General features: G+C 46.4%; 9 protein-coding genes across 9 annotated transcripts; 4 read left to right on the forward strand and 5 right to left on the reverse strand.

Moving 5' to 3' along the window:
* Positions 1 to 159: 159 nt before the first annotated feature.
* BDW43DRAFT_316593 (uncharacterized protein) lies at positions 160 to 796 on the reverse strand (the record flags this gene model as incomplete). Its single annotated transcript, XM_032048330.1, has 2 exons — positions 160 to 385; positions 435 to 796. 2 exons carry the CDS (start codon positions 794 to 796, stop codon positions 160 to 162), a joined length of 588 nt encoding a protein of 195 aa, XP_031894526.1.
* A 1,201-nt stretch (positions 797 to 1,997) lies between these two features.
* Positions 1,998 to 2,677, forward strand: BDW43DRAFT_304434 (uncharacterized protein; the record flags this gene model as incomplete). Its single annotated transcript, XM_032045603.1, has 4 exons — positions 1,998 to 2,133; positions 2,163 to 2,194; positions 2,303 to 2,356; positions 2,447 to 2,677. 4 exons carry the CDS (start codon positions 1,998 to 2,000, stop codon positions 2,675 to 2,677), a joined length of 453 nt encoding a protein of 150 aa, XP_031894527.1.
* A 551-nt stretch (positions 2,678 to 3,228) lies between these two features.
* BDW43DRAFT_316594 (alpha/beta fold hydrolase) lies at positions 3,229 to 3,858 on the reverse strand (the record flags this gene model as incomplete). Its single annotated transcript, XM_032048331.1, has 1 exon — positions 3,229 to 3,858. One exon carries the CDS (start codon positions 3,856 to 3,858, stop codon positions 3,229 to 3,231), a length of 630 nt encoding a protein of 209 aa, XP_031894528.1.
* Positions 3,859 to 4,791: 933 nt separating this feature from the next.
* BDW43DRAFT_316595 (uncharacterized protein) lies at positions 4,792 to 5,205 on the forward strand (the record flags this gene model as incomplete). The annotated part of the gene is made up of 1 exon (XM_032048332.1): positions 4,792 to 5,205. The coding sequence occupies one exon, from the start codon at positions 4,792 to 4,794 to the stop codon at positions 5,203 to 5,205; it is 414 nt and encodes a 137-aa protein (XP_031894529.1).
* Positions 5,206 to 9,643: 4,438 nt separating this feature from the next.
* On the reverse strand, positions 9,644 to 10,515 carry BDW43DRAFT_293481 (tautomerase family protein). The gene is made up of 2 exons (XM_032043828.1): positions 10,052 to 10,515; positions 9,644 to 9,994 (listed from the first exon to the last, which is right to left on the reverse strand). Exons 1-2 carry the CDS (start codon positions 10,226 to 10,228, stop codon positions 9,707 to 9,709), a joined length of 465 nt encoding a protein of 154 aa, XP_031894530.1. The 5' UTR covers positions 10,229 to 10,515; the 3' UTR covers positions 9,644 to 9,706.
* Positions 10,516 to 12,593: 2,078 nt separating this feature from the next.
* BDW43DRAFT_304438 (zinc-binding alcohol dehydrogenase family protein) lies at positions 12,594 to 13,580 on the reverse strand (the record flags this gene model as incomplete). Its single annotated transcript, XM_032045604.1, has 3 exons — positions 12,594 to 13,013; positions 13,074 to 13,220; positions 13,251 to 13,580. 3 exons carry the CDS (start codon positions 13,578 to 13,580, stop codon positions 12,594 to 12,596), a joined length of 897 nt encoding a protein of 298 aa, XP_031894531.1.
* Positions 13,581 to 18,208: 4,628 nt separating this feature from the next.
* BDW43DRAFT_323543 (putative 3-beta hydroxysteroid dehydrogenase/isomerase) lies at positions 18,209 to 19,372 on the forward strand. The gene is made up of 2 exons (XM_032049766.1): positions 18,209 to 18,693; positions 18,764 to 19,372. The coding sequence occupies exons 1-2, from the start codon at positions 18,273 to 18,275 to the stop codon at positions 19,330 to 19,332; spliced, it is 990 nt and encodes a 329-aa protein (XP_031894532.1). The 5' UTR covers positions 18,209 to 18,272; the 3' UTR covers positions 19,333 to 19,372.
* Positions 19,373 to 20,711: 1,339 nt separating this feature from the next.
* Positions 20,712 to 25,059, reverse strand: BDW43DRAFT_323545 (ABC-2 type transporter-domain-containing protein; the record flags this gene model as incomplete). Its single annotated transcript, XM_032049767.1, has 3 exons — positions 20,712 to 21,090; positions 21,145 to 21,308; positions 21,373 to 25,059. 3 exons carry the CDS (start codon positions 25,057 to 25,059, stop codon positions 20,712 to 20,714), a joined length of 4,230 nt encoding a protein of 1,409 aa, XP_031894533.1.
* A 1,388-nt stretch (positions 25,060 to 26,447) lies between these two features.
* Positions 26,448 to 26,759, forward strand: BDW43DRAFT_316601 (uncharacterized protein; the record flags this gene model as incomplete). The annotated part of the gene is made up of 1 exon (XM_032048333.1): positions 26,448 to 26,759. One exon carries the CDS (start codon positions 26,448 to 26,450, stop codon positions 26,757 to 26,759), a length of 312 nt encoding a protein of 103 aa, XP_031894534.1.
* Between the last annotated feature and the right edge of the window lie 194 nt (positions 26,760 to 26,953).

The raw sequence follows: 26,953 nt of genomic DNA on the forward strand, positions 1-26,953 counted from the left end.
GATAAATATTTTGTGACTGATAACTTTCATAAATTTAGGGTTCCTCGTTGTCTATGTAAAGCTATGGAAGTATGGTAAAGACAGCATCTCTTTCAACCAGCAGCGCTCATAAGGAGACGCAGAAGTAGACAGAATGTAGAATTCCAACCACGACAGATGTCACTCATCCAACATGACCCGTAAGGTTATCAAAGATGTATATAGTGCCCCAAGACCAACACCAGCTTCCCAGCTATTGAATACTCTGCTACCCGTGTAAGTCAATAAAGCGGTAGTAATAACAACAAAGAGAGTAATTCTGGATAGTCTCTTTTCTTCTCTGATGAATATTGCGTTCAGCTCAAGGTATGCAAACCCGCGGTAGTGATTTTCCGGCCGTAAGAACCTTATAATTCATGAGCTTAAGTAAAGAAATACCAGAAATGTATACTCACTCGTAGATATTGATGTAGCTAGAAGAATTCTCCAGAGAGAATACGTCCCTCTTCGGTAAATTTTGACCAACAGCTAGTTCAGGATTCACAAACACTTTTTCTAGAATAGATGGAATATTTTCAATATCGATAAGGTGTCCCTCTAGGTGGTCAATGTCTTCATAACGGCATGTTTCGCCCACATGGGCGAGGCAATCATTCAGGTGGATGAAGTGTCTCAACTCGGATCCGTCCGATGGGTAGCAAGGGTATTCATCATCAGGGAGAACATTTCTCAATGACTCTAGTTCTCCCAGAATCTTCGATCGCTGTTTGCAGGCCTCAAATCTACGCAGCGTCACAATGAAGCACTTTTGCACCATATCTGGGTAACCGAGAGGATGTATCTATCCACGCAGTTAGAAGAAATACAAGGTGACAATCTGGAAACTTGCCTTTGCTTGCTTGGGTATGCGGAATAAAAAAAGGTCCTCAGGTAACCCCTTCTCCGGATAAAGTTCTTTCTTAACCGCTCAAAGACTTTCTTTTCGTCTTTCAGCTCTAAAATGAAAGGGACATCCATAACTCTCGCCAAGTTGCCCTGGGCCCAACAAATAAAAATGCATGATCGACTGTTTGTATCTGTCCGTCTCATGGTAAAGTACTCCACAAATTGTTGTCTAGGTCTTCGTAGGGTCGTTTTACTTTCGCTGCTTTGAGGAAGAGGCACCGGTAGGATTGATAAGTGCGGATCAGGCTTATACCGCCGAACCCATCGACGCGAGGTATTTGACTTAGGGCTTTGATGACTAGATTGGAAGCCACTTGAGGACGCTTGTGAGGGCAGAACTGCAGGCTCTGGGTGCGACAAAGACACGGCATGCTCCATTTCCGTGAAAACGTGATTAGCAGTGAAGGTATGGAATGAACTTGAATCATTTAAAGAGAGCCATCCAAGTTCCACATTTGGGATGGAAGTGATGTAGGCACGTTGCTGTCCTCAATCCTGTGCCATTACATTTATCTATGACAGCCTTGCCATGGAGGGGCAACCTTTCTCGTATCTGCGACCCTACGATTTTACGCTAGAGTAAGCTGACTGCCTTGGAGTTGGGCAGAATGGGTGGATTCGGTTGAGCTGTGAGATTCAAGGCTCGCCGCTCCACTTAGTGACTATCCACAGGCAAAAGGACTGTAGGCGTATCAGCACATTACCGCTACGGAAGCATGGTGGCGGTCAGCCCAGCAACCGCAGGAATATTGCAATGGACCAAGGGATTTCGGTTTGCTGTCGTTTTGAGGCACATTGGAGAAGAAGAAGGCGTCTGACTGTCGGCGACATGGATTATGGTGCATTCTACCAGGTGCGGCCGTCAGCTGAGCATCAAAGTAGCCTTTATTGGCTCACGTCATAGCGCCTGCGGCAATCGCCTCCGCAGCGGGTGTGCCCGACAGGCCAATGAACTATGGTTAGTTGGCACCTGAGTCAAAAGGTTGGCATCACCTGGGTAGTCAGTCAGTTGGGGGATCCCGCTTTTTTTTCTCACCCAGCTCCATTTAACCACTTCACTATTAATCCAAAGGATGGAACTTGGCCCATATCTTACTTTCGATGAGATAGACTATGAATGTACTCTCTGTGAGAGGGTTTTTGCTTCCAAAGGCTTCCTCTACGCACACTGCAGGAACACATCCCGAGACGAGTGGTGTGAGAGGTGCTGTCGAGTCTTTATTTCAACGGCATCGAAGATGCGCATCTCAAAGCGTCTGGCAGACATAACGTTTGCTTACGATGTTCGCCGTCACGAGATTTCGAAACCCTTGACGAGCTTGGGACCCTCTTGACGGGATATCATCACCTTTGCTTAGACTGCAACCTTTAGCATCAGTCCGCTGAGAAACTTCGAGAGCATGACGTTGACAACATCACTTGTGCGTCAAGTGTGAGAGATACTTTGCGAACAAGAACAACTTAGAAATGGTACGAGGTAGCCGATTAATATTGTGTGTTCGATGCTGACCTGTCTCTCCAGCATCAACAGAAACATCAACCGCGAACCATGGAATGCTGCGGCTGCTACAAGACCTTCAAATCTTTCTCCGGAGTCCTGATCCATCTCGAGTCTGGGGGCTGCTCATCGAACATTACCGAGGATGAAATTGGGAACTTCGCCCGCGAATGTTATCAAAGTAGGAAGTATATCGATGATGAGCTCGAGGAGCAGCGACTAAAATTGGTGGCGAGATTTCCTTGGATGGATTGACAAGCGCCCTCAGTGGTGTCACCCCAGGTATATATGCATTACAGATCCCTTATCGTCGGAGCTTCAACCACCGGTCTCCCGAGGAGTTTCGAAGCCCTGCTCAAAGCATGGCACCAAGTGAGGCCGATTATTGATAGTTGATAAGTATCCATCCATTTGCGGAGGCGTATCGGCGAATTTCGAGTGGACAGCACGTCGGCAGGGTTGTCATCGACATCATAAACAAGACAGTCTATCGTGGTTCAAGTTTGTCTAGATTACCATCTTCAGATAAGATACATTCTAGAACCCTAACAAATCGTTGGCTCTGCTCATATTTCAGGTCGCCATCAGTCTGGCTGGTCCAACTTCAAGCATAGGAACTGTTTGCAGTATGGAAGAAAATAAACATCTGGGATCCTCCATTGTCCAGCTCACATACACACCACAATAATCCGATCCTGTCTCTCCTGTAACAAAAACAAAAAAGGTTCAATCGAGCTTTAGGCCGTTAAGCCAAGACCAGATCTCTTGGTTGACTTTCTCCTTCTGTTCTTGAAACGGCCAATGTCCTATTCCAGGCAACGTAACGAGTCGGGTCGGGGCAAGAAAAGCTGTGGGATTCGATCAAGAAACCTGGGGGAGAAGTATTCGTCTTCAACCCCCCAGACTATAAGTGTCGGAACTTGGTAACGCATGTGGGAGGTATCAACCTTTCGACCATACGGAAGACCGGGGTAGTTCTTTTTGTAGTGAGCGAACATTTCATGCATTGGAGAGCTGTGCATATACTCCTGTATTTCTTGCCGACGCGCAGGATCTCTTATGAATTTCACGACATCGGCCTCATCCTTTTCATCACCTGGTTGATACTGGATGAATTTTATTGTATACTCCGACATTTTCTGCTGCTCTTCGTCGAAATTCACGAGATCATAGAAGTTTGGCAGAATAGGCGTGTTGAGAAGGATCAACCCAGCAATACGGCCTGGTGCCATCATTGCCAGCATCTGGATTGCTGCTCTGCCAAAATCATGATCTCCAATGATGGCCTTTTCAGCCTTGAAGTGGCCGATGATTGCAACCAGGTCACTGACGATATGTGACAAATCATAGGCGTCCACGTCATCCAGCACGTCGCTCGGGGGGAATCCCCGCAATGTTGGGCATACAACACAATATTTCTTCGAGAATTCCGTCATCTGGCCCTTGAATGTCTCCCCGTTGTCAGGAAAGCCGTGGAAGAGAAGTAATAAAGGTCCCTAACCTGCAGCGCGATAATGGATTCGATCACCATCGTTCTCCACAAACCCTTCATAGGGGTGAGAGCCAGTGCCGATACTAGCCATGTTCAAAGATAATAGGAATATTTTAAATAAGCCGTTGGATTAAGATAACTTGGCATCCTTCTGTCTGTCCAGCAGCAGGGCTCACGTGAAGATTTATACTTTACTTAGGTCACTGATTTACCACTCTCGCCAGTGTATAAAGAGAACAAGGTTAGGCTAACCCTGGAGAAAGATCTGCACTTCATGACTAAGGTCCGGAAAAGGTTTAACTTTGTTTATTAATCCTTCTCTGCGCTGTGCATGAGATGAATCAGTCCTGTTGATTATTTGATCCTCCGATCAAATCAGTCTCATTCAAACCATCCGTAGGAATCCCTATCCTCAAAGACGTAGGCATCGAACAACCTTCCTAGAAAAGTCGGCAAGCCCAGGCTCTCATCTCGGCATGATTATTAATCCGGTGCCCTGAGAAACCAATTATGTTTCTCCGTTTGAGTCCCATTAGAAACTATGGATCCACATCTTAACGTGCATCTGTCACAGTGATCTAAATAGGTGGAGTACGTCACTAATCATGATAAATTTAAGTAGGTTAAAAGCTTTCTTGTCCTCAAGATACCGGACCGGGTGGATTAGTGATCGTGTGCAAGTCTAAGGACTGAACTCATTTCAAGATTCAGTGGACAAATCTGAACGGGTTAGTGATTTGATGGAGATATATATCAAGCTCTTGTGTCACAGGAGGATATGAGATCGCTATTATGTTAAAAGGCTTCCTTTTTTAGATTCCATTATAATCATAACCAGCCGAATATTTGGGTCTGCTTATTTGTTGTCCGATTCAGAATGGCAAAGTGGGAGCATCTTCTTGATAATATACCCGCGGATCTTCCCAATAAGCCTATCTTTATGCTCAACCTTCTCCGTTTCTATGACCAAGCGCAATATCCGAAAGGAAGCAAACATTCTCCCTGCAGTGGTCAGGAGGCCTGGGTTACCAGATATGTGACTGAATTTCGAAGACTTGCAACCGAAGCTGGGGGCTTTGAATTGATCTATCTTGGGCTTCCAGCATTAAAGATTGTTGGTGAAGACGGTGAAAAATGGGACGCGGTGGTGTTGGTCAAATACAGGAACATCGAGACCTTCCGCAATACGCTCGGCAGCGATGACTATGCAGCAACCGCAGCGGAGCATCGTGATGCTGCGCTCAAGGATTGGAAACTAATTGCGTCAACCCAGGTTATCATTCCAGAGTGATGAAGTCCTTTGAGCTGGATGCCTGGGTCACCACAGAGATGCAGGCAGTGGAGAGTCGTACTCTTTTGGATTGGAAAAATCAACACCCGCGATTTATTACATTGACTTGGTTGGGCTTTTCCAGCCGCGGAATTTATGGATGAAGATGTTTGTCGATATTAAGGAAACTTTCAGACTCGAATCTCTGTACTATTGATAGAGGGCTTATTTACTTTGATCCCTCGCAAGCAGGTGAAATACAGTTCGGTTATAACTATGCCTACTACGCAGCAATGAATTCTTGAAGACCGAACTTTCTACCCGGTTATAGACCACTTTATAGTGTACCTTTGACTCTATCTGGCTGGCGCAGTGCATAATGGATTCGTCTTGCGGAGGTACGATAGTCATCTTCAGGTTCGCTTATAAAGCCCTAGTCTGATAGGGTCATCGAACCAGTTGTTTCTAGGCCAGACACGCAAATTGTTAACCAGGAAGCAACCCTATTCCCAAAGCTTAATGGCTTCGCAGGTGCGATGCCTTTTCTCGCCCGCTAATTGGTATACATTCCGTATTCCTGCGTGCCCCGACCGCCTAACGGACCCGTATCTAGATAGATTAATTTCGGGAACCTGCCAGGCCAAGGAGTAGATTCTCTTTGCTTTTTTTTTTTCCCCTTTCCACGTGTCGGACGCGCAAATAACGCGTAGAGATAAGAAAATTAATTACATTGGAAAAAGAATAGTTCTTTCTCTCTCTACTTTAAGTCTTATCGAACAACTTGAGAGGTTACCGCGCTAGTGCGCCGGCAACTCCATGACCGTGCTCATAGGGCAATCTTTGGCTGACGGAAGTGTTAGTGGATGTCACTCTTGCCCAGTCTATTCACTACAAATCCCCCAGTAAACACGGTCTATGGATTTCGGATAGATGCCTGTCTACGAAGTTTGTTCGAGAAATGAGAGTTGAGGATTCATGACATCCCCGATTCCCCCGCAAGAGGCAAGTAGTCGTGTAGGGTACTGTATTGTAGTACTGAGCAGATAGCGGGCTCATGACCGTTCGTACTTTTTATAGTATATTAAACGATGTGCTTAACCTAGTTACCTCGTGGTATTGTTGTATCACTCGACTTTGTTAAGATGATCCTCATTATGCTAGCCAGGTTTAAGGTGCAGGAGGGTTAGAGGCCGGTGCTAGAATATCTGGATGATATTATTATCAAGATCACAATTGTGTTATGGGCTCTATAGGCCTTGTACGAACCATAGGCTGGAACTCGGCAGGACCTCGCTGTGTTGTGAATCGAGGCTTGATCTGGTACACAATAGAGCTTCGTATATGGAATTTATTCTGGATTAAATAAGATTGATTTCTAATTAATCTGGTCTTCGCCTTGTATATAAACCCTCAAGTTTTCAGATGTGAATGAACAACAATCAACCTTCCTCTGAATCACAACAGAAAAGAGCTACAGATACTTCCACCGCATAGTGGCTGCGCTAGAGTTAAGGGTGCGCACTGGACTTGTGCAGGACAACTAGCCATTGAGAGTCCTGTTAGCCTATGGGCAGACGAAACCACTCTGCTGCAGCTCATGTGGCCACGAAGCAAGATAATACAGTAGTCTGTGATCCAAATGAGATTCTGTCTTTGGAGAAGGTGCAACTACTCTTATAAATTTGAGCTCCTTACTTCCGTAGTACCTTAGAACAGAGTACTGGGTCTTGTGATGCCCAGGTTTGCACGGATTTGAAGGAGCCAAATCCGTATTAATTAACTTCTGATGCCAGGACTCAGGTAAGACTTCTCAGATTCTCAGAGCCTTGAAGCGGACCCACTATCGGCCCGATAAGTCGTGGGTGGACCCCACGGCATCATAACACGCCATAGTTCGATTATATAGACCCCTGAGATCGCTCAACCGATCTCAACAACCTCAATCAGTCATCTGATCCTATTGGACATGTTCAGTACTAGCCAGTACATCAACTCCTCATCCTGACAAAAAATAATAATACCCGAGTAGGAGCCACTGCTGCCTTCAGTGAGGAGAACGACACTACTATTACTAAGATGAACTGGCTTAGCAGTAAGGAAAGTCCGAAGGCCTATAGGTCAATAGTTGTTTACCTGACCAAAGGTACTAATGCACGGAGGCTCCTGACCGACGGATGCTTTCATGCCGGAGGGGAATCTGGCACAACTAGCGTCTTTGAACGTCGCCCATGACCGACGCAATGCTACAACTGCCAAGAGATTGGCTATAAGGCATTCTAATGTAAGAATGCTCAGAGGTACGCAAAATGCGCCATAGAAGGCCACTAATACAGTGACTGCGACAAATTAATCCTGAAGTGCATCCTATACAGCAGCCTACATGAATCAAATAGTAAAAACTATCAGAAGCTTTACCTAATGCGTTATAAATAAGATATTCCGAATAATCTAACTAAATGTGAGGAAACAGGGCGCAGTACATAATAGCTTAATGAATGATAATAAAATCCAGGACGCTATTATATTAGCAATTCAGGAACCCTAAGCGAGGAAGATTCAAGGCCGGCTCTTAACAACCCTGATGGGACATCACAAATGGACGAAGATGGTGCCGTCTACATAGAGGGAAGGCAGATGGGCAATTCAAAGTATACTCTGGGTTAATAAGGATGTGGAAGCAGAGTAAGTGTTAATAGAGTCCCTAGATCTGACAGCAGCGGTTATCCGACTCCCTAAGCGGCTAATTTTCATAGCATCAGCTTACATAGAGGGAGGGGATGCCCTAGCTTTGTGCGACATATGCAATCATCTACGTAAAGCAATCACAAAGGTTCGGCGGGATATAGGCATAGTAATAGAAGTCATGATTGTGGGAGACTTTAACTGTCATGACCAACTCTGGGGGGAGAAGACATGTTGTTAGCACGACAGGGCGAAGTGGACCTAATTATTGACCTTATGAATGAGTTTGCTCTCAACAGTCTACTTAACCTAGGCACAAAGATGTGGCACGGCCAAGGACAAGGAGGAGACTGTGAGCCCACTATTGACCTCGTCCTTGCCTCTGAGAACCTGGCAGACTCCATGGCCAAGTGTGCAATTCATGGGACAGACCATGGGTCGGACCACTGCACAATCGAGACCGTGTTTGATGTCCCATGGCCAGTCTTAAGACAGCAGGAGCGTCTTCTGCTTAAAAAATGCGCTATAAAAGGAGATCAATGCCAGAATTATAAGAACTCTGGCTGCCACCCCATCAGAAGGTACGGTACAGCAGAAAACCAACTGACTAATAACTGCGGTGTGGGAAGCAGTGCATGCCTTGACTCTAAAGGCCAAACCGTCACCACACGCAAAGCGATGGTGGACTACTAACTTAACCCAGCTCCGCTATATATACACATACTAGAGAAATCACACTTACTCTGAGTGACGGGCGGGACGAAACATGCCACATCTAGAAAAGACGGCGGACAGTGCAGCAAAGTAATATCACAATGTCATCCGGTAACAAAGGAAAAAGCACTAGAATAAGTTCCTTACGGACAACAATAATATAGAAAGCTGCCTAATATCTAAAGTCCGGGGAGGATACAGCATTTAGGAAGGTACCACAGTTTACTAGAGTAGATGGGACTACCACCACCAATCATAAAGAACAAGCAGAAGAATTATTAGCCAAATTCTTCTCACCCATACCAGACAATATTGACGATGAAGGGATCAGACTATGAAGAGCACTAGTGGAGATGCCCGCCATCACCATAGAGGGCAGCTATAGGCGGCGAAATTATGGAAGACGCCCAGCAAAGACGGCTTACCAGCGATAGTCTAGAAGATGACGTGGCCTATAGTCAAGCACCGGGTCCTTAAGCTATTCCAGGTGTCGCTAGGAGAAAGCGCGTTACTAAGACAGTAGAGACATACGAAGATTACACCACTCAAAAAGCTGAATAAAGAAAACTACACTATTACCAAAGCATAGAGGCTAATCTCACTCCTAGCAACCCTGGGTAAGGAATCAGTTATTATAGAAAGAATATCTCATGTAGTAGAGACTTATGGCTTACTCCCGACCAGCCACTTCGGAGCTTGAAAGCAGTAGCCAGCGGAGCAAGCACTCTTGCTCTTGCAAGAACAAATCTACATGGTATAGCGCAGCCAAAGGGTGTTGCGCCTAATCAGCTTTAACGTTAAAGGGGCCTACAATAGGGTTTACAAAGAACAACTGCTCCAGAGGATAAAAGTGTAAGGTATACCAGAGAGTCTGCTTTAGTAGGTCGAAGCATTTTACTCAGAATAAACAGCGACCATCTAAATTAATGGGCATGCGTCAAAGGTTCAAAGCCTCCCACAGGCTGGACTACTTCAGGGCTCTCCCCTATCACTAAGCTCCTTGATATTCAAAGGGTAGTACTATTATGGGCGATATTTCGAGGTACATCCAGTAGTACGACGTCCGAAAGCTGCGTTCTGCCCAAACTTCCGTGACCAGGTAGGCATTTGCTTGACCAGCCGCAAGCTAGTTTGTGAGATAAGGCCCCCAAGGAGATGGCTCGTTGTCACGGAACCACCTCTTCTCATCCTCAGAGCTAGTTGGGGGAATCCTAAAGCCATTTATATGCATAAATTCCCGCTCTAGCTCCTCGCCATTGACCTCCCAATTGTAACCTTTGTCTGCAATATGCGGCTTTAAGGTCTCGTGAACAGTATTCATAAAGCGAGTCCTCTCCGGACTCTCGCCAGGAGGAAAGTGCCTCGCAATATGGCTAAATGTGAGCCTAACAAAGGGCTTTACCCCGTTCGCCGACTATCCAAGTAGATACAATCAGCAAATTAAAGATCAATGAAACTTTCGTGCACTTACACAGGAGACTCCGGCTCGGTACATAGTGCCGGCAGGCATCTCTATGAATAAAACAACAACATAGAATGCTGGCAGTCCGGCACGTGTATAGATTGATGTAATCGCCTCTGAGAGTTCCTCTTTATGACCGGGGTCGGTGAATGTCCCAGCCGGGTGGTAGATTCTCCAATCTGGCATAATGAATTTGATTTTGTAAATGAAAGCGTGTAATGATTTCCCTGCGGGCAGGTGCTTTGATAGCGAGCCGAGTGCAATCTCTTTGTTATATAGTAATATGCATTCTCTTCACGATAAACAGGGAGGACGTGGCTACTTATTCTCTGGAGAGCTGGTAGTGATCGGTATTTTAACCCCACCCAGTGGCAGTTCGACCTGCCCGTAAGATATGTGCGGGGTAGTGTCATCATATCAATAATCTGGAATTCGTACCCCGAGGCACTACAAGTTCAAATGCGGCTAGTGATCAGTACCTCAGTAGGATCGGAATAGATTATACACATCTCATAATAGTCTCTAAATGATTTTCAAGTACCGTACTCTCGATGAGTGATCGAGTCCGAGACCGACGGTGGATCTAGGGACGGTGGATCCCAACAACTGACCATTAGAAGATTACAGTTCTACGTCAAAAGTTTCCGTGTATTCCGCCTTTCCCGCGCGAATCATCAAACTGACCTAGCTTTCTAAAACCACCATAATCCTTCCACTTTCTTAGTAATTTACTAGTAAATTAAAATACATATAAAGAAATAATAAATCTATTGGTTAAATTGTTTTTCTGCTGACTAATACTTAGTATACCAGCCCTTGGCCTGGATAACTGCCTCAACACGCCTGGACATAGACCTCACCAAACTATCAAAAAATTTGTCAGATATCTCATTCCACGCACGCTCCTTTTAGCTTTGCCCAGGCGTGTTCAATCAGGTTGAGATCAGGTGAGTAGGGCGGCCAATCGATAATAGAAATCCCGATATCCTCGAACCATCATTTAACCTTGTTGGCTGTATGTATAGGGGCATTATCATGCATGAATTCTAAGCCTGGTTCCCTGATAGAATAGAGATTATCTTCCAGAATCTTGAGATAGCTCTCTGCAGAGTAGCCACATCATTGAGAATCAGGATCACTCGCTATTATATTAATATCAGAGTGAGAACTACCCCAAAACGCTGCCCAAATCATGATAGACAAGCCTTTTGACTTGCTATATAGGATAACATACTTTTTTTTCCATTTCTTGCCCAATTAATTGAGTCTAAAGCACCATTTCTGACGCTTTCCCTTTCCTAATTCAACTGAACCTTCGTCCGACTAAATGATCTGGGACCACTGCTCAATACTCCAATCCTGGTGGGCTAACGCCCATTCTAAACGCTTCTTAGCATGCGTTTCTTTCAATTTAGGCCTTTTTTGAGCGCGTCAGTGGCCATATCCCGAAGATTTAATCAATCTAAGAAGTGTAGAATTAGAAACAGTTGTCCCACTTTGGCGGCGTAGTTCAGCGTAGGAGATAAATGGATCTGCGCGTATAATGGCTAGAATTCAGCAATTATCATGCTTATCAAGCACAGTAGGCCTGCCTGCTCGATATACTGAATTCCCGTTGGTTCGGAGCGCTTTTTGTTCGATGATATACTGAACGGTTGAGGCGGGAATTTGCAACGCGTCCCCAATTTTGGCCTGAGAAGCCCCCCGGTGATATAAACCACATAAAAAGCCCCTAGAATAGGGACTTAATTCGGTTTCCTTTATCCTATCTGGGTTTATTACCCCTAGAGACGTTCGGGGAGCCATTTGTTGAAGAAATAAAAAATAGGTAGGAAAAACGCGTGGTTGCGGAAGACGCGTTTTACACTGATACTTTTGGTGGGGACAGTAAGACCTTTTAACCAGTCCCCTCCTGACTGTATGTTGAGCTTTCTTACGGTCAATCCCTTCGGTTCTATCTTGCCCATCTCTTTAGCATAGTTACAAGATGTCCGGTTTAAGGGTGGCTGTTTACACGGTTCCCTCCATTCTTTGTGTTGACCACCTGTGGCATCGGCTGAATGCTACCTAATCTCCAGATATCTGCTGAGACACACGAGCAACATTCAGTGAGGGCGGTTTAATGGTCACTTCCAAATTTTGCCCACTAGTAGACTGTCGGCCCACTACCACTCCTTTCAGTACTACTAAATGCAGATAGCTTCCATACTCGCGACATTGTACTAATCAAATCTATGGTTTGGGAAGACGTCAGCACATGCGCATGCGTGATATTGAGTGGTCACTGCTCCGGTTGTACATAAAAGAGCTAGATCGGTAAGGATTACTGATAGAACACTCAGCACCGCAGTGACTCAAGCAGCGCAGAGTTGTAGTCCCTCGGATTGAATGTCAACCGACGGCGTTATCATTATCTTAGGGAATGTCTGGTTATGGAATATCTGGTTATGGAATATCTGGTTATGGAATATCTGGTTATGGAATATCTGGTTATGGTACTTGCATATAGGGCATCCTTTGCTCCATTCTGCAGCTATGCAACATTCGACTGTTAAATATTCAGAGTCTTGGCAATATTGTATACCAGTTTCTCCTTGCTAACCTTGTCCTCCTTCAGCAACTGCAGCTCCTCTATAACATCCTTTAAACCACCCTTGCCAACCATGGGAGGGTGGACCTTGACCTTTCCTTCCGGCAGGAGTGACTCGGCAATCATGATAAATTTTTTACTGTACGCCTGATCTTCCAGCTTAGCCAGGAATTGGATATCACCAAAGTTGAAAGCCTCGCCGGCGGTGGTGTATGCGAGCGTAAAGCAGTTATTGACATTTGTATACTCAATCTTCATGTCCAGGAGAGTACTGTACTCCCCACCCTCACTGAAAATGGCCTTATTGCAGAACTTGGCGCTGGCTTCAAGAGAAATATAATCTAGAGCAAGCTTTAGGTTATTCTTAGTCTGGTTACGGATCTCAGCAGCGGATTAGATATCCTTATAGTCAAAGGCTATGTCTACATCCATTTAGTAAACAAGGTTAAAATTGTGAGGAGAGCAGGTTATGAGGACTGTATACCTGGATATCTTGGCAAACTGAATGGCCAAGGTGCCGGTTACAGTAGAGCCTCCATAGATTAGAATAGGCGCAGCCTTCTTCATGGGCTCAGTAGGCAGGGCCAACTTCAGACTTTAGTAAAGAGCCTGGCCAACCGTGTTGATACTGACACCCAGGGTAGCAGCATCCTGGAAACTCATGTTGTCGGGAATCTTTATCTGTAGGTCACCCTTGGCTACAATATACTCAGCAAAGGCACCATCTTCGGGCTGGACAGCGTTAGCACCATGAGTGAATCCACACACACAATTGCCCTTCTTGAACGGCTTCTTGATATCCTTACCGATGGCTTCTACAGTAGGATTCAAACCGACACTAACAGTCCTGACGAGAATATAGTCATCCTGAAGGGCAGGGATTGGCCGATCGGTAACCAGACCAATCTTCTTAGGCTCCGTAATGATAACCGCCTTTTGTGTGGTCATGACGTTTGACAATAAGTGGGAGGAGGAGGTGGTATGTGGAAGGAGATAGCTGGAGCCAAAAATCTGACCTCTAATAACGGATTATATATGTATACTCGTTGCTCTTGCGGAGTGCCTGGCCCATCGAAGTACAAACTCCGTAGATCTACCGAGGTCGGATTACCACCGGAGGAGATGAATAATTATATTTTCGCGCGTTCCGGAAGATCACTATGGCCTGATCCATAGGTTTGGGGTGGGGCGGGGGGGTCTCTATAGAAGATCAATCATACATGGACGTCAACGCTCGGCAGTTTGATGGTCCTAGCCAGGTACAACTCTCAAAAGGCAGTGCTGTCACTGTACTGCTATCTCTCTCGCCTTATTGACAATCAATTTTAGGGGGCTTGATGTTATCTCCTCAATCACAAACACTGATGTACCAAAGTCTCGGGAACTCCATACGCGCCCTAGACCAGAAGGTAACTGGTTGAGAAGGCCCCTTGTATATTGTACTAGAAATAATTTTTCTAATCATAAATAATATTCCCTTGCTATTTATACCTAGGTAAGTTCTTATATATCGCAAACCCGTAATAGTAGCCATAACTCATATCAAGTTGAACTCCATCTAGATATTTTTACTGGTTTACTGAGATCAACATCAATATACCATGCGTCGTCTCGTCCACACCACAACGTCGATTCCCAATTTCCACCAAATCATTCGAGTTGAATGATACCATGGATGCTCCAAGTAACCGGAAACAACGACGAGCCGCTGCGGCTGCCTCGCAGACACACTCCTTCGATCCGTCTCAGTCATATCCTTTGTCTGTGAGATACGGCTTCACGGTTTCGTAGACTGTATTCATGAAATTAGTCCTTATAGGGCTCTCAGCTGGAGGAAAGTGCCTCGCGATGTGGCTGAATGTAAGCCGGACAAAAGGCTTTACCCCTTTTGTGTGCTGCCCAATCATATGTGATTAGCAAATTGACTATTTTCAGATTATCCTGAACTTATGCATGATACTCCGGATAGGTACAGGGTACTGGGAGGCATCTCAATGATTATGACGACAAGATAGATGCCGGAAGGTCAACTCGGGTATACATTGACATAATGGCCTCTACTAGCTTCTCTTTGTGCTTAGGATCCATGAAGGTCCCACTAGGATGATAAATTCTCCAGCCAGGCATCTTATGAAAAGAATTTAGGTGGATAAAACAGGTAGCGATGTCCTGAAAGTACAGGAGCAATTTCAAATAGGTAGGTGTTTTGACCGTGTTTAAAAGGTGATTTTGCAATATGAGTTTCTTCATGAGAAAAGAGAGGAAGCAAACATTCGTTTCCGTTTGCTGATGATTAATGATCCTTTCCGAATTCTACTCCAGTCTTCCCACCATAACCAACATAAATGTGGGGTAACATCAAATCATCCCGATGCCCTGCTGATCCAGATGCTGAGTTCAGGTCCTAAAAATACGTCATAAAAACCTCTCTCCGAATACCAGAATTTCTTGATAAGTGATCAGGTCCGAGCTGATGTTAGACTAAGACCTCTGATAAATGTTTACTCAACATACACCAGCAACACCGTTAAAACCCGCTTCAGAAGTGGATGATCAGCAATGACTCCCTTAAAACCATCCGATCAATATTGGTGGACTAAAGAATAGGTTGAGACATGTCTTCTGCTAGTAGCTGGCTCCTACTCCAAAAGGTTGTCTTGCAGGAACTTGGCCTGAACTGGGGCGTCTATTGTGAAGGATGCCCCGTCGTATGGTTAAAATGTCGTCCCTGTAATGTGTGTAATTGCTTCTGCTCCCCGGCTCTGGCGAAGGCGTCTAGTGCAATTTAAGTAGGTGTGGCAACATCATTCTTCATGACAATCAATGATGAGGTAGGAGAGATGTACTGGATAAAGGCTCCAAGTTCATATGCTCGGAATTAATGAGCACATAGGACCCCTTCTCTGCGCCACACTTTGCCTAGGGCCTAAACTCCAACACACATCCCGAAACGCAGGAAAGAAATCCTCGGTCAAATAGCCCGCTACATAACCACTCATGCTCATGACATCTCATTATTAGATAGCTCGATGAGGACACGTTGACTACTCACTCTTATCCTCATTAACATGACTAACAGCTACACATGAGCAATAGTGCCAAATTAATCCAGTTTTCCCTTGGATATCCACAGTAACAGCGCTCTAGCGACGACATAAACTGGTCAGGATTTCGCAAGCAATCATCCAGCAAGGTAAAGAAATATGAAAAAATAGTCTTCTAAATAATAACATTGTGATGTAACATCTATGTTCCCTGGAAATATCTTGCGTTAGCCTTCATTCTTAATTTTTTTTTATCGCCGCCAACCCAAAGAACGCCTATGATTTCTCTCCTGGCTATTTGAAGGGGCACTACCATACTGCTCGATGCACTAGTCCAGGTGTGAGTCACCGGGCTCAGCGTCCGAACCGTGCAGAATCTTGAGAGCAACGGCATGCGCCTCAAAATCCCAGTATATGATTGCTGTGGCCACCAGATGATGGAAACCTTTTTTTGGGATTAAGAAGGGGTCAAATCTTAATTTGATTTAATTTGTGCATGTGCATCACTCAGAATCTTCCCCATTACCGATGGAAATAGCCAAATGGAGAAAGCCGGCCTCAATTTAAAGGATTTATTAGATCGATAATTTTTAGAGTTAAGAACCTATATAAGGGTATATTGAGCTGTTGCTTAAGTAGAAGAACCAAGTAACAATGTCCAGCAGCTAAACACAGCAGCAAGCCGAGTTTCCAAGCCCCATAATATCGCAACCTGGAGTGTTAGGTGCGTCACTGTTTATTACATTTAGCTTCCCTATTTCACTGACATCTTGCTTTGATTTGCACGGTTGTATCTGAACAGGGTTATCCCGAAAAAGGAGTGGGTCGCACACGTACATATATTAGGCTCAGAATTGTGGTTAAAGCCCGTATTGAGAATTTTCTATGAAGATAATCGACCATTCTAAGCAGAACTAATCAACTGCAGCTTGCGCCATGACAAACAGTGCCTTCTCCAACAACCGAAGGTACAGAGGATTATGGGCAACCATCAGACCACCACTATGAAAGAAATTGCAAGTGATCCATCGCGGGCAATTTCTCTTCCACATATCGGAATTCGCATCCCAGGCTAGCTTAAACACTAAGCGCCTTCCCAACGGACAGGCCGGTATTCAATCTGTGACACTATAGTAGCTATCTTACATCTCATTTAATTAGATATATAGTAAAAATAATATTATTCCTATCTGTATGCCAGCGCATTCTTCCAATAAGCTCCAGCCTTTAGATATAGACTGTTTTTAGACTCTAAAAGGCGTATATGGGAGCTTAATAGTAGAGAAAGCTAAGCTTAAAATCAATTATATTAATAAGCTTGATTTTCTAAAGATCTTTACAGAGGCTTGCTAAAGTGCCTTTGTAGTAAAGAATATTCAGAATAGCTTTACAGCTCCTGGTCTAGTTCTATTCAATCTAGATAGGGTACTTAGTGAGTTAGTCATCTAATTAAAGACTCCTACATTATCAAGCAGTCAGTTAACCAATTCAGCACCTAAAACGCCCTATACTACTAGATAGCTGGAGAAGCAAGTATCTGCCCCAAGAAAACTGCTTAGAGAACATGCTCAGAGTCCTTTATCTTTACTAGAAACACGATTCGATAAGATTATTAAAGATTATAAATTAATACTTAATAAGCTTATTCTTGCGGGGATAAAATATGTAAATATCGCGCTAGAAATAAATAGAAAGGTCAAAAGTGAAAGCGCTCTAATAAACAGCTAGCTATTCCAGAGAGATTAGCTATAGAGAAGAGCCTAGAGCAATTCCAGCGCGAAAATAAGGTCAATAAGGTCAAGATACGCTTCCTACAGATCCAGCACTTTCTACAGTTGGACCACGCGTACGAGTCCCCCCCCCCCCCCCCCCCCCCCCCCCCCCGGCAGTGTTCTAATTGCCATATCCGGGGACATACTAGGGTTAGATGTCCTGTTCCACTTTAGTAATTAGTTTCTATAAAGAAATGTGATATGAATCTATACAAGACCACATGATCCTAGTGGCTTGGCCGGATCACCTAACTTCAGCCCCTGAAGGCTTCATTCACCCATTGGTAGTTGATAAGAAGCACTTAAGATAGTTGAGGTAGTCGTCCATAGAATTGAGTATCTATCGGAATGGCATCCGGTCCTCAGTAGGCTACGTACGTGTAGCTGATACAGCATCATCCTGCCCATCTTTCCTCCGAGATCACAACAAATGCAATTGCTTGGTTGATAAAAGCCCTTGAATAGTGGAAATCGAGTAGAGGTGCGGCGCTCGGTAGTGAAATACGTTACCATTTCATGATTTGTCATATGGCCCGAATAACTAACTACCTCGGGGTATGGCGTCACTGCATTCTATGACTATTATGATTAATCACCTATTGATCAATAATCGTCCTATTCTGAATCACCAGATACGTTTCAGTAGGTATAAAGCTGGAAAGTATAAGATCTGGAACTGAGATTCAGTTAACAAGCAAATAACCCTGCTCGATTATTCAACACACCTTTACATTTGATTAAATCATATGTTTTCTTAACGGCCAGCCAGAGCTATATAATCCCGCCTGAATCTATCCCCGAATTTCGCATCTGATCCTATCACCATGCCGTCCGGCCTCGTCTTTATCACAGGAGCAACGGGCTTTATCGGCAGTGCTGTCGCCATCAAGGCTCTACAAGCTGGCTATAGTCTGCGGATTAGCGTTCGCAAGGAAGAACAGATTCCCAATCTAAAGGCGGCCCTGTCTGGATTTGAAGACAAAATCGACTTTGTTATTACCCCAGATATCACACAGCAGTCTTCCTTTGCCGGAAAACTAGATGGAGCCAACTACGTACTGCACGTTGCCTCGCCTTTGCCCCATGGAACCAATCCAGAGACATACTTTGGCCCAGCCGTTAAGGGCACCATGGCTATCCTGAAGGAAGCTGCTAAGGTTAGCAGCATTAAGAAGGTGGTTATTACTTCTTCAATTGCTGCTTTAATACCTCCCTCAGGTCTTCCCGAGGGAGGAGTCATTAAAGGTGAGCCATCAGAGCTGGATGCAGTCTTTTGTCTTGATTATTTTGGCTAGATGTTGACCGCATCCGACAGAGGACAATGACTGGGACTTGTCGGTCGACCAGACCGCCGACTTCACTGGTGCTAATGATGAAGCTACGGGCATGAGTCTCTACCACGCCTCTAAGCTCCTCGCAAACCAAGCTAGCTGGGACTTCAAGAAGACCGAGAACCCTAGTTTCTCCCTTGTGACCATCCACCCTGCCTTTGTGTATGGACGCAACCCCCTCCAGACCACCGCCGAGGAGATGAGTGGCACCAACGCCCTTTTCTTCCTTACCGTTGCCGGTGGGAAACCACTGGTCTCCATTACTGCTGTCCATATCGACGATGTTGCCGAGGGCCATGTCAAGGCCTTGGCCGACAATATCCCGGACGGGTCATCGTACTTACTCGCTGGGAAGAAGGCCTTTTGGAGGGACGTGGCAGCGATTGTGAAGAAGGAGTACCCTCATCTTGGGTTTAAGATCTCAGAGGAAATTGCCGGAGAGTCTTGGCCCGTTAATACGACCAAGGCCGAGACGGAATTGGGGATGCACTGGCGGTCGTTGGAGCAGATTACGAGGGATGTTATCGACCAGCAGATCGAGCTGCGCAGTTAGGCTAAAATCTGAAAAATGTCCATATAATCATAATATGTCGGCGGTGCCTGCCCTGCAGCAGTTAGAGGCCACGTGACCATGCGCGCCTCCTGTATGTAGTCGTTCGTCCTCCTCCAGGACCATCATACAGATAGGCAGAATTCACCTCACCTTGGGCCTCATCTCTTCCTCCAGGGTCCCTCTGACATAATATATATAAAATAATGGATGATCACGTCGTAGAGTACGAAGAGCCTGGCCAATCATGATGGCAACTTCGGGGATTGTTGCCTGAGGTTACAACGATTACATAAGGCTCACATGACCAGGGCTTTCCCCCCGAGTGGCTTAAGGGTCGTCCCTTGGAGTAGACTTGTCGCATGGTTACTCGCTAAGAACCCATGTGGGAGGAGTTGGATACCCCCGAAACCCAGCCTGGGTAACCAACCTGTGGGCAGGCTTAGACAATGAACCCGCGTCCTGGAGATCTATCGAAGATCTATTGGGTATCAACTCCCCTGCATCACACTCTCTAAGACCTTCAACTCCGTTTGTACGTGTTGTGGTTCAGAGGAAGATTCAATTGTTCTTATTCACATCTGAAAAACTTGAGTGTTTATATACAAGATGAATATCAGATTGATTTCCAATCAATCTGATTGTATACGGAAAAAATTCCGTATGCGAAGCTCTATTGTTTACTTGATCAAGCCTCGATTCACAACAGTACATATTTGATGAAGGAAGATTGGCATTCGAAAGTGTTGTAATTCAGAGGAAGGTTGATTGTTATTCATTCACATCTGAAAACTTGAGGGTTAATATACAAGACGAAGATCATATTGATTTCTAAGCAATCTTATTCAATCCTGAATGGATTCCGTATATGAAGCTCTATTGTCTATCAGATCGAGCCTTGATTCACAACAGGAAGAAGCCCCAACTCCTCTTCTCCCTTTCAGTATTCCTCGATTGCGAAATACGATAGATTATACTGCAATTGCATTGCTTTCTAAATACCATGCCTCGCCATCTGCAGGCCGTGTAATCCGCCGATAACTGGCATGTTTTTCAATACACTATAGCAGTGATCACTACCGCAGCTCAAAAGATCTGCTTCTTTCCACTTGCGGAAAAACATAATTGAAGTAGTTTATCATCATCCATATCATCCACCGCCTCCACGAACTGAATAACAAAGACACTATTTCCCGCCAAATATTGCTGTTAAATGAGCAAGAATGCTAGCGATTTCTCTATATCTCTATATATTATTATCTGCCCCGTTCTATAGCCTTGTAACATATCTAGGTGGTTCCGAACAACCGTCCAACCCTGGACCAACTCCGCCGCAAGGCAATACTGACAGCCCGGTCAAGACTGTGGTCATCATTCGCGCCTTAGGACTCAGCCTTTTTAGTAGCCTTAGTCCTGAGTTTCATCATAAGGAACACAAGCCCGTAGATGCCAACCACAAACACAACGACTATGCCCGCATTCCTCCATCCGTAGTAACGTCCCTGCAAGTTCAGCGTACGCAGGTAATCTCCACCTTCAGTATACTGGCAGACTCGGCATCCGAGGGTGTCATCCGGGTTCAGAAGGTTCGTCGCCATCCCCGCGCCACGCTGGTAGACAGTGAGATATTCACCGCATGTTAAATTAGGAGCCGGATCAAACACTGCCAACTCCTCGGGCTTGCAGTGCACGGGCTTGTCCCAAGTAGTGAACACCAGCAGAGAGCTCATGAGGTAGTTGAAGGGGTCGAGGTAGTACATCCTAATGGAAACAGCCGTTATCATCTGCAGCGCCATTGTACATGCGGGGACTTACCAGTATCGCCAGAATGCTACGATTTGACTATATGGAACCATCACTCCGCAGAAGGAGACGAGGGTGGTAATCACCAGAGGGTTGACCAGAGAGGCAAAGACGGCGTTCGGTGTGTAAGCGGCAATCATCTGGCCTATGCCCGTGTACAGGCATTCGTACATTACCTGAGAAAGCGTTAACTGTCGAGTTCCAAAGACAGGAAATCAGAAGCCGGGAGGGCGGGCTTACTGCAACGAAAAAGACGCTTCCAGCATGGTCAGCGGATGTGGGAAGGCCACTGGCAAAGTACCAGCAAACGTAATACAGCAGCGCACAGACAAGCAAGTAAGGGAACTCCGAGACTATAAGACCAGTCACGAAGGGAGCCCAGTGGTACATCTTGCTTTTCTTCTCTCGCGCCTCGAAAATGTCTCGGCGGTCAATAAAGAGCGGCTGCAACTGGGAGATAACACCAGGAGCAACGAAGATAAAATTGAACACAGTGAAAAGGTTCTGCTGTAGATCCGTAAGTGCGTCTCCAATCTGCCAGAAGGTAAAGCCGTTCAGCAGCGCTAAGCTGATATGCATGGCAAATTTATTGTTGAGGTACTCGGTGTTCCGGAAAAGAGAGATATTCATGCGGTGCGTCACAAGCTTGGTTTGCGTCCAGAGCGAAGCGGCAAATTCGTGTGGATCTTCGTTTGCTGCAGTAGGTCGAGCTGCAGCATCAGCAACCATGCAGTCCAGTTCCTTGGAGAGTTTTCCATGTTCCGGGGACTCCAGCCAGACCCGGTTCCAATCAAGACTCGCGCTTGCCGACACAACATTAATAATATGTTCAGCAGGATTGGCTTCAGGTGGGCAAGGCGCGCCGTAGCGTCCAAAGTATTCCTTGACAGTGTTCGCATTCTGGCCTATATCTCCAAAGTACACAGTCTTGCCGCCGGCAGCCAACAATAATAGTTTGTCGAATTGCGCAAACAACTGCGCCGAGGGTTGATGGATAGTAACGAGGATAGCTTGCCCTGCTTCGGCAAGCTTGCGAAGGAATCGAACTATATCGTAGGCCGCCTGACCATCAAGCCCTGACGTAGGCTCATCGAGGAAGATCAAGGTACTGGGCTTCGCCACGAGTTCCACACCGATAGTAAGACGCTTACGTTGCTCCACCGAGAGACCAGCGCCTGGCCGACCAATGAGGGTATGTTCAAGGTCATTTAGCTCAAGAAGATCAACAATGGTGTCCACATATCGCAGCTTTTCTTCAGTGGGTGTATCGCGAGATTGGCGCAATAGCGCCGAAAATTCGAGGGCTTCACGGACAGTCGCATATGGCTCGTGAATATCCAACTGTTCGACATAGCCAGCGGAGCGTTGGAAAGAGATAGGAAGGGGACGCCCATCCACTAAGACGGATCCATGGATCGTCCCAGCAGTTTTGCGTTGTGCTAGAACGTCCAGCAAGGTTGTCTTTCCGGCCCCAGACGAGCCCATCAGGGCTCCAAGCATCCCGGGTTTGACGTATCCTTGGACATTGTCAAGAAGGATACGGTCGCCATCAGCCGTTGGGACGGAATAAGTCAGGTTCTTCCATGTGAAAATGCTCTTGTTGCGGAGCAGATCGTTTCCGAAGCTGTCTCCCGACGCATCAGAGCCGGGACTGACACTCTTTTCTGTGGGTTGTGCTTCCTCGTCAGAAGCCTGCAAAAGATGTTTTGATTTTTGCTGTAACTCTCGAGGGATCAAGAGTTTACGGTCTCCTTCTCCAAGTAGCTTCCACCGGGAGGTGAAGATAACTGTAAGCACAACGAAGAGCACCCACCAGGCACAGATTATTCCAAAGTTACGCCATATATGGCTATGGCTAAAGGACATGGCTGCAAGATATTCATCACCGGTCAGGCTTGTCGTGCCAGGTGCGGCACCGACAACACCGGCACATGATTGCCCCCCTTCGCCAACGTAGTCAGGGCCGCTGGGGATTAGATTAGGTCCGTAACATGGAATAATCTGGTCATGGAATTCGTTTCCAAGAAGAGCTTCGAATCCATAGGCCATAGGGTTGATCCAGAAGATCCACACAAACCATGGATGCATCTCAGGCTTGATGATCATATATCCCATGTAGACAAACAGCGCTACGATCGACAGTCCCGAGACTTTGGACGCAGCATCAAACGTAGGGAATGCGGCGCCGACGAGTCGAAAGAAGGCTGTCATAGACATGGCAGTCATGAAGTTGGTGACCAAATAAGTGAAAAATGCCCCGGCTGTGGTCTTCAGGCCAACCATGAAATATAGGATAAGGCCGAAATGTGTAACCTGGAATAATAGGATCGGAAGATCGGCAGCAACCTGGGCGATGCAAATGGCTGCCGGGTGGTACAACGCGAACGAGCGGTGTTTTGCGAGAATGGGTCGACCCGTGAACGAGTCGGTAACCTCTGAGAGGGCTATAAGGGCATTGTATAGAATGGAGAAGAAAAGAGCGCCGCCCTTGAGGAAAAGGCCGATGGAATTGTCGGGAGCCGAGTAAAAGAGAGAACCACCCAGGAGGGCCTGGATAACGGTAGCGCCTTGCTTCATAAGTAGAGTTGCCTTGTCACCCCACATGAGTTGGTACTGCCTGATAATGGCGGCCGTTACTTGAGTGACAAAACCAGTTGTGACGGAGGACCTTTCGGACACGCCCCTGTGCTTCTCCCGAGCAACCATTTCTTTGAATACAGTCGTGTTGTCGGCCGCTTCTTTGCTTGTCGGGTAGCTCTGGGCCTCTTCCAGCATCCTGGGCTTGATATGGGACTGCTCGTATGCAGCACGAATCTCGTTGGCGGTTCGTGGGAACTTGTCCTCATATCCTGGGGAAATGAGACGCTCGGTGGGGACTGTCACGCCCGTAAGGAAATCACCCCGGTTGGAACCCGGATCACGCATGAAGCCCAGGCCCTCCATAAATGGAACGGCGTCCTCTTGAGGTCCGTAGAAGATTTGCTTGCCCTCATCAAGAAGCAGAACCTTATCGAAATGCTCGTAGATACCGTTACCCGCCTGATAGAGGGTGACAATTGTACTGAGCCCGAGGAGGTCTGTCATCACCCTGATGGCCTTGACCCACTCAAGAGCTGTGCTGGCGTCAAGGCCTCTTGTCGAATTGTCCCAACAAAAGACGCTAGCACGAGTCGTAAGGCACTCCAGAATTGAGACACGTTTCCTCTCTCCTCCAGAGACACCCCTAATAAAGGCATCCCCAACCTTGGTCCCTGCAGTATGAGAAATTCCAACCGATCGCAGGAGAAAATCCTTGTGGAGCTGAACATATTCCTCATGACTTGTAATCCCGGGCGGTAGTTGATATGGGACCTTCATGCGAGCGGCAAAATCGATGGTGTCTTCAACCGTCAAGGTTGGAAAGAAGATTTCCTCCTCTGTGTTCATTACAATCTGGCCACGGTACTGTCTGGCTTCCACGGCAGACATGTTCCCGTAGCTGACGTCTCCGGTGACTTCTTCGTAGCCAAGACGATGGTTTGCGAGTACGTTCAGTAGTGTGGTGCAGCCCGCTCCGGGTCGTCCCAGAACAAGTAACATCTCCCCTGGTTTAACGCATCCAAATGAACGGTCGATAATGGTCCTGGTTTTGGCACCTTTGCCACGGCCATGGAAAGGGAAAAGCTGTGAAAGGACGTTTTCGTTGAACATGGCGTTGCCGCCAACGCCTTTGATGGTGAGGTCGTGCCAAGCGACACCGAGCATTTTGGGCTTCTCTCCGCCATCTTTGTCTCGTTCCCTGATCTGGCACAATTCAGGCGCCATGTGCCATGTCGTTCCCGTACGAAAGATGGATGAATTTTCAGTATCAGCCTTGGCATCCGCAGATTGTACTCCATTCCCGGCAATTGTCAACTCGTCATCCGTGCTCGATGAACCCGACGCCATGTTTGGCGGTAGACGGATGTGGTGTAGCCGCCGGTGTTATGACCAGATACTGGAGGAGAGAAATCAGTAATTGTCCCCGACTTTATAATGAAAACGACCAAGAAGGGATTTACAACCAAACTCCCATCCTGCGCCGTACCATATCTTCGGTATCAGTAGGAATCAGATCCTTCCCTGGCTTGATGATCAATGTTTATTCAATTACTCAACATTAAACCTCCCCGAGGTATGATGAGTTAGTGAAGCCGGCTCAAAATGAATCATGGAGCATGCTTGACCGGGATGATTACACTATATTCCAGTCTTTCCAGTCTCCAGAGTTATTAGAAGTGGAGCTTGATCGCGCCACTCTAACCCTAATTACAACTCCACCTTGTGGGTCCCAAACTCTTACGCGGTGCAGCCTACTAATCCGTCGGGTTTCTGCTACAGTTCTGTTGAATGACTAATCTAATCTGCCTTTTAACTTATTCTCGGGCGGGCCAGATCACTGAGCAATTTCCTACCAGAAAGAAGATAAACATAGATGAAAGTGGCTTCCAGACTGTCTGCAGAGTGCACTCCTGTATGTTGTCTTAGAAGATGAAGGTAGCCATGCAAACGGACGGCGCACATAAGCTCACGAGAAGCGCCTGCGATTCGTGTTATAAGCGAAAGATGGAACATCTTACATATTGGGCGATGACCATTGTGATTGACCCCCTAGGTCAAATGTGACACGGCGGTTCCGCAGTGCAAATGGTGCAACGGCCGCGACGTTCCCTGCACATATAACCGAGTTCAACGGAGGCGAGAGGCTAGGTTTAGCGGTCAGTAAGACCATTGCAATTATCTCTCCGGTTACTGCCGCTCATCCCTCGTGTTCTAACTAACTTGTATAGGCCGCAGAAACTTACTGGGCTCTCTGGGCGCATCACACGATTCGAGAAGCTTCTAGCCTTAACATTTCAAGCGGAATGCCAGCTCTAGTAAGAATGATGTCCGCTAAATGTATGCTTTATTTGTGGAGTGCGCTGATGAAATAGTACCACTGCGTATATCGCAAACCCCTTATGGCCTCCCGTTTGTGGATAACCCCCTAAGCACTATTGGCAGGGACCAGCCCTAGCTTTCATTTTGATGCGCGTGTGGCCTAGCGATAGAGAAATATTCCGTATAATGTTGCCTACAGTCATCCCTGACCTTCTCCCAGGCATCCGGAAATGGGTACGAGCTTGTACTGGCTGACTGTCTCGAGCGACAAATTAAGTCCTAGACTAGCATCAAGGCAGGATGAACAGGACCACGAATTCAGTCCTATTTTAGCGTGATCGCCGAACCAGATACGTGAACTTCTGGACTGGTGGGTTGTGCGCCTGTACCTTGACGCCTATAGGAAATCCCCTATGATGCGAATCTTTCCAATCATCGAGGCCGAACTGTTTGAAGAAACAATTAAGGCCGTGTATTGGCCACGGCTGTCGGGCTTGAGAAAGGCGCATGCTAGCAGCAGAACGTGCATTCTCGCCTTTCTTAGCTTTGCCGCCCGTCTCCCTCCGGTCGCGATCCATTTGAGCATCACGCCTTTCCCAACCGTCGACCATGGTACCATGGCTTCTAAGAGCCAACTTCTTCTGACCCAAATCTTCCAAGAACCCGCAAGCCTGGACATAGCACAGGCAGCAACTATTCCGGCAGGTCTTCTACTCTCCTTAATGTAATGTCTGAATGGTCAAGTCGGTGCTAACAACTCGACCTACGCTATAGACACTTTATGAGCTGTTGTCAGGGAGCCTGGCAGCCGCTGATTATCTTTTATCTATTGCCAATTGTCAACTCATGATACTAGTTGCTAATATTGCCCCCAATCGAGTGTCTTCCTATGGTGACTGCGGAGAGAACAAATGGGAACAAC

This window comes from Aspergillus alliaceus (assembly GCF_009176365.1).
Source record: "Aspergillus alliaceus strain CBS 536.65 unplaced genomic scaffold BDW43scaffold_78, whole genome shotgun sequence".
NCBI lineage: Eukaryota > Fungi > Ascomycota > Eurotiomycetes > Eurotiales > Aspergillaceae > Aspergillus > Aspergillus alliaceus.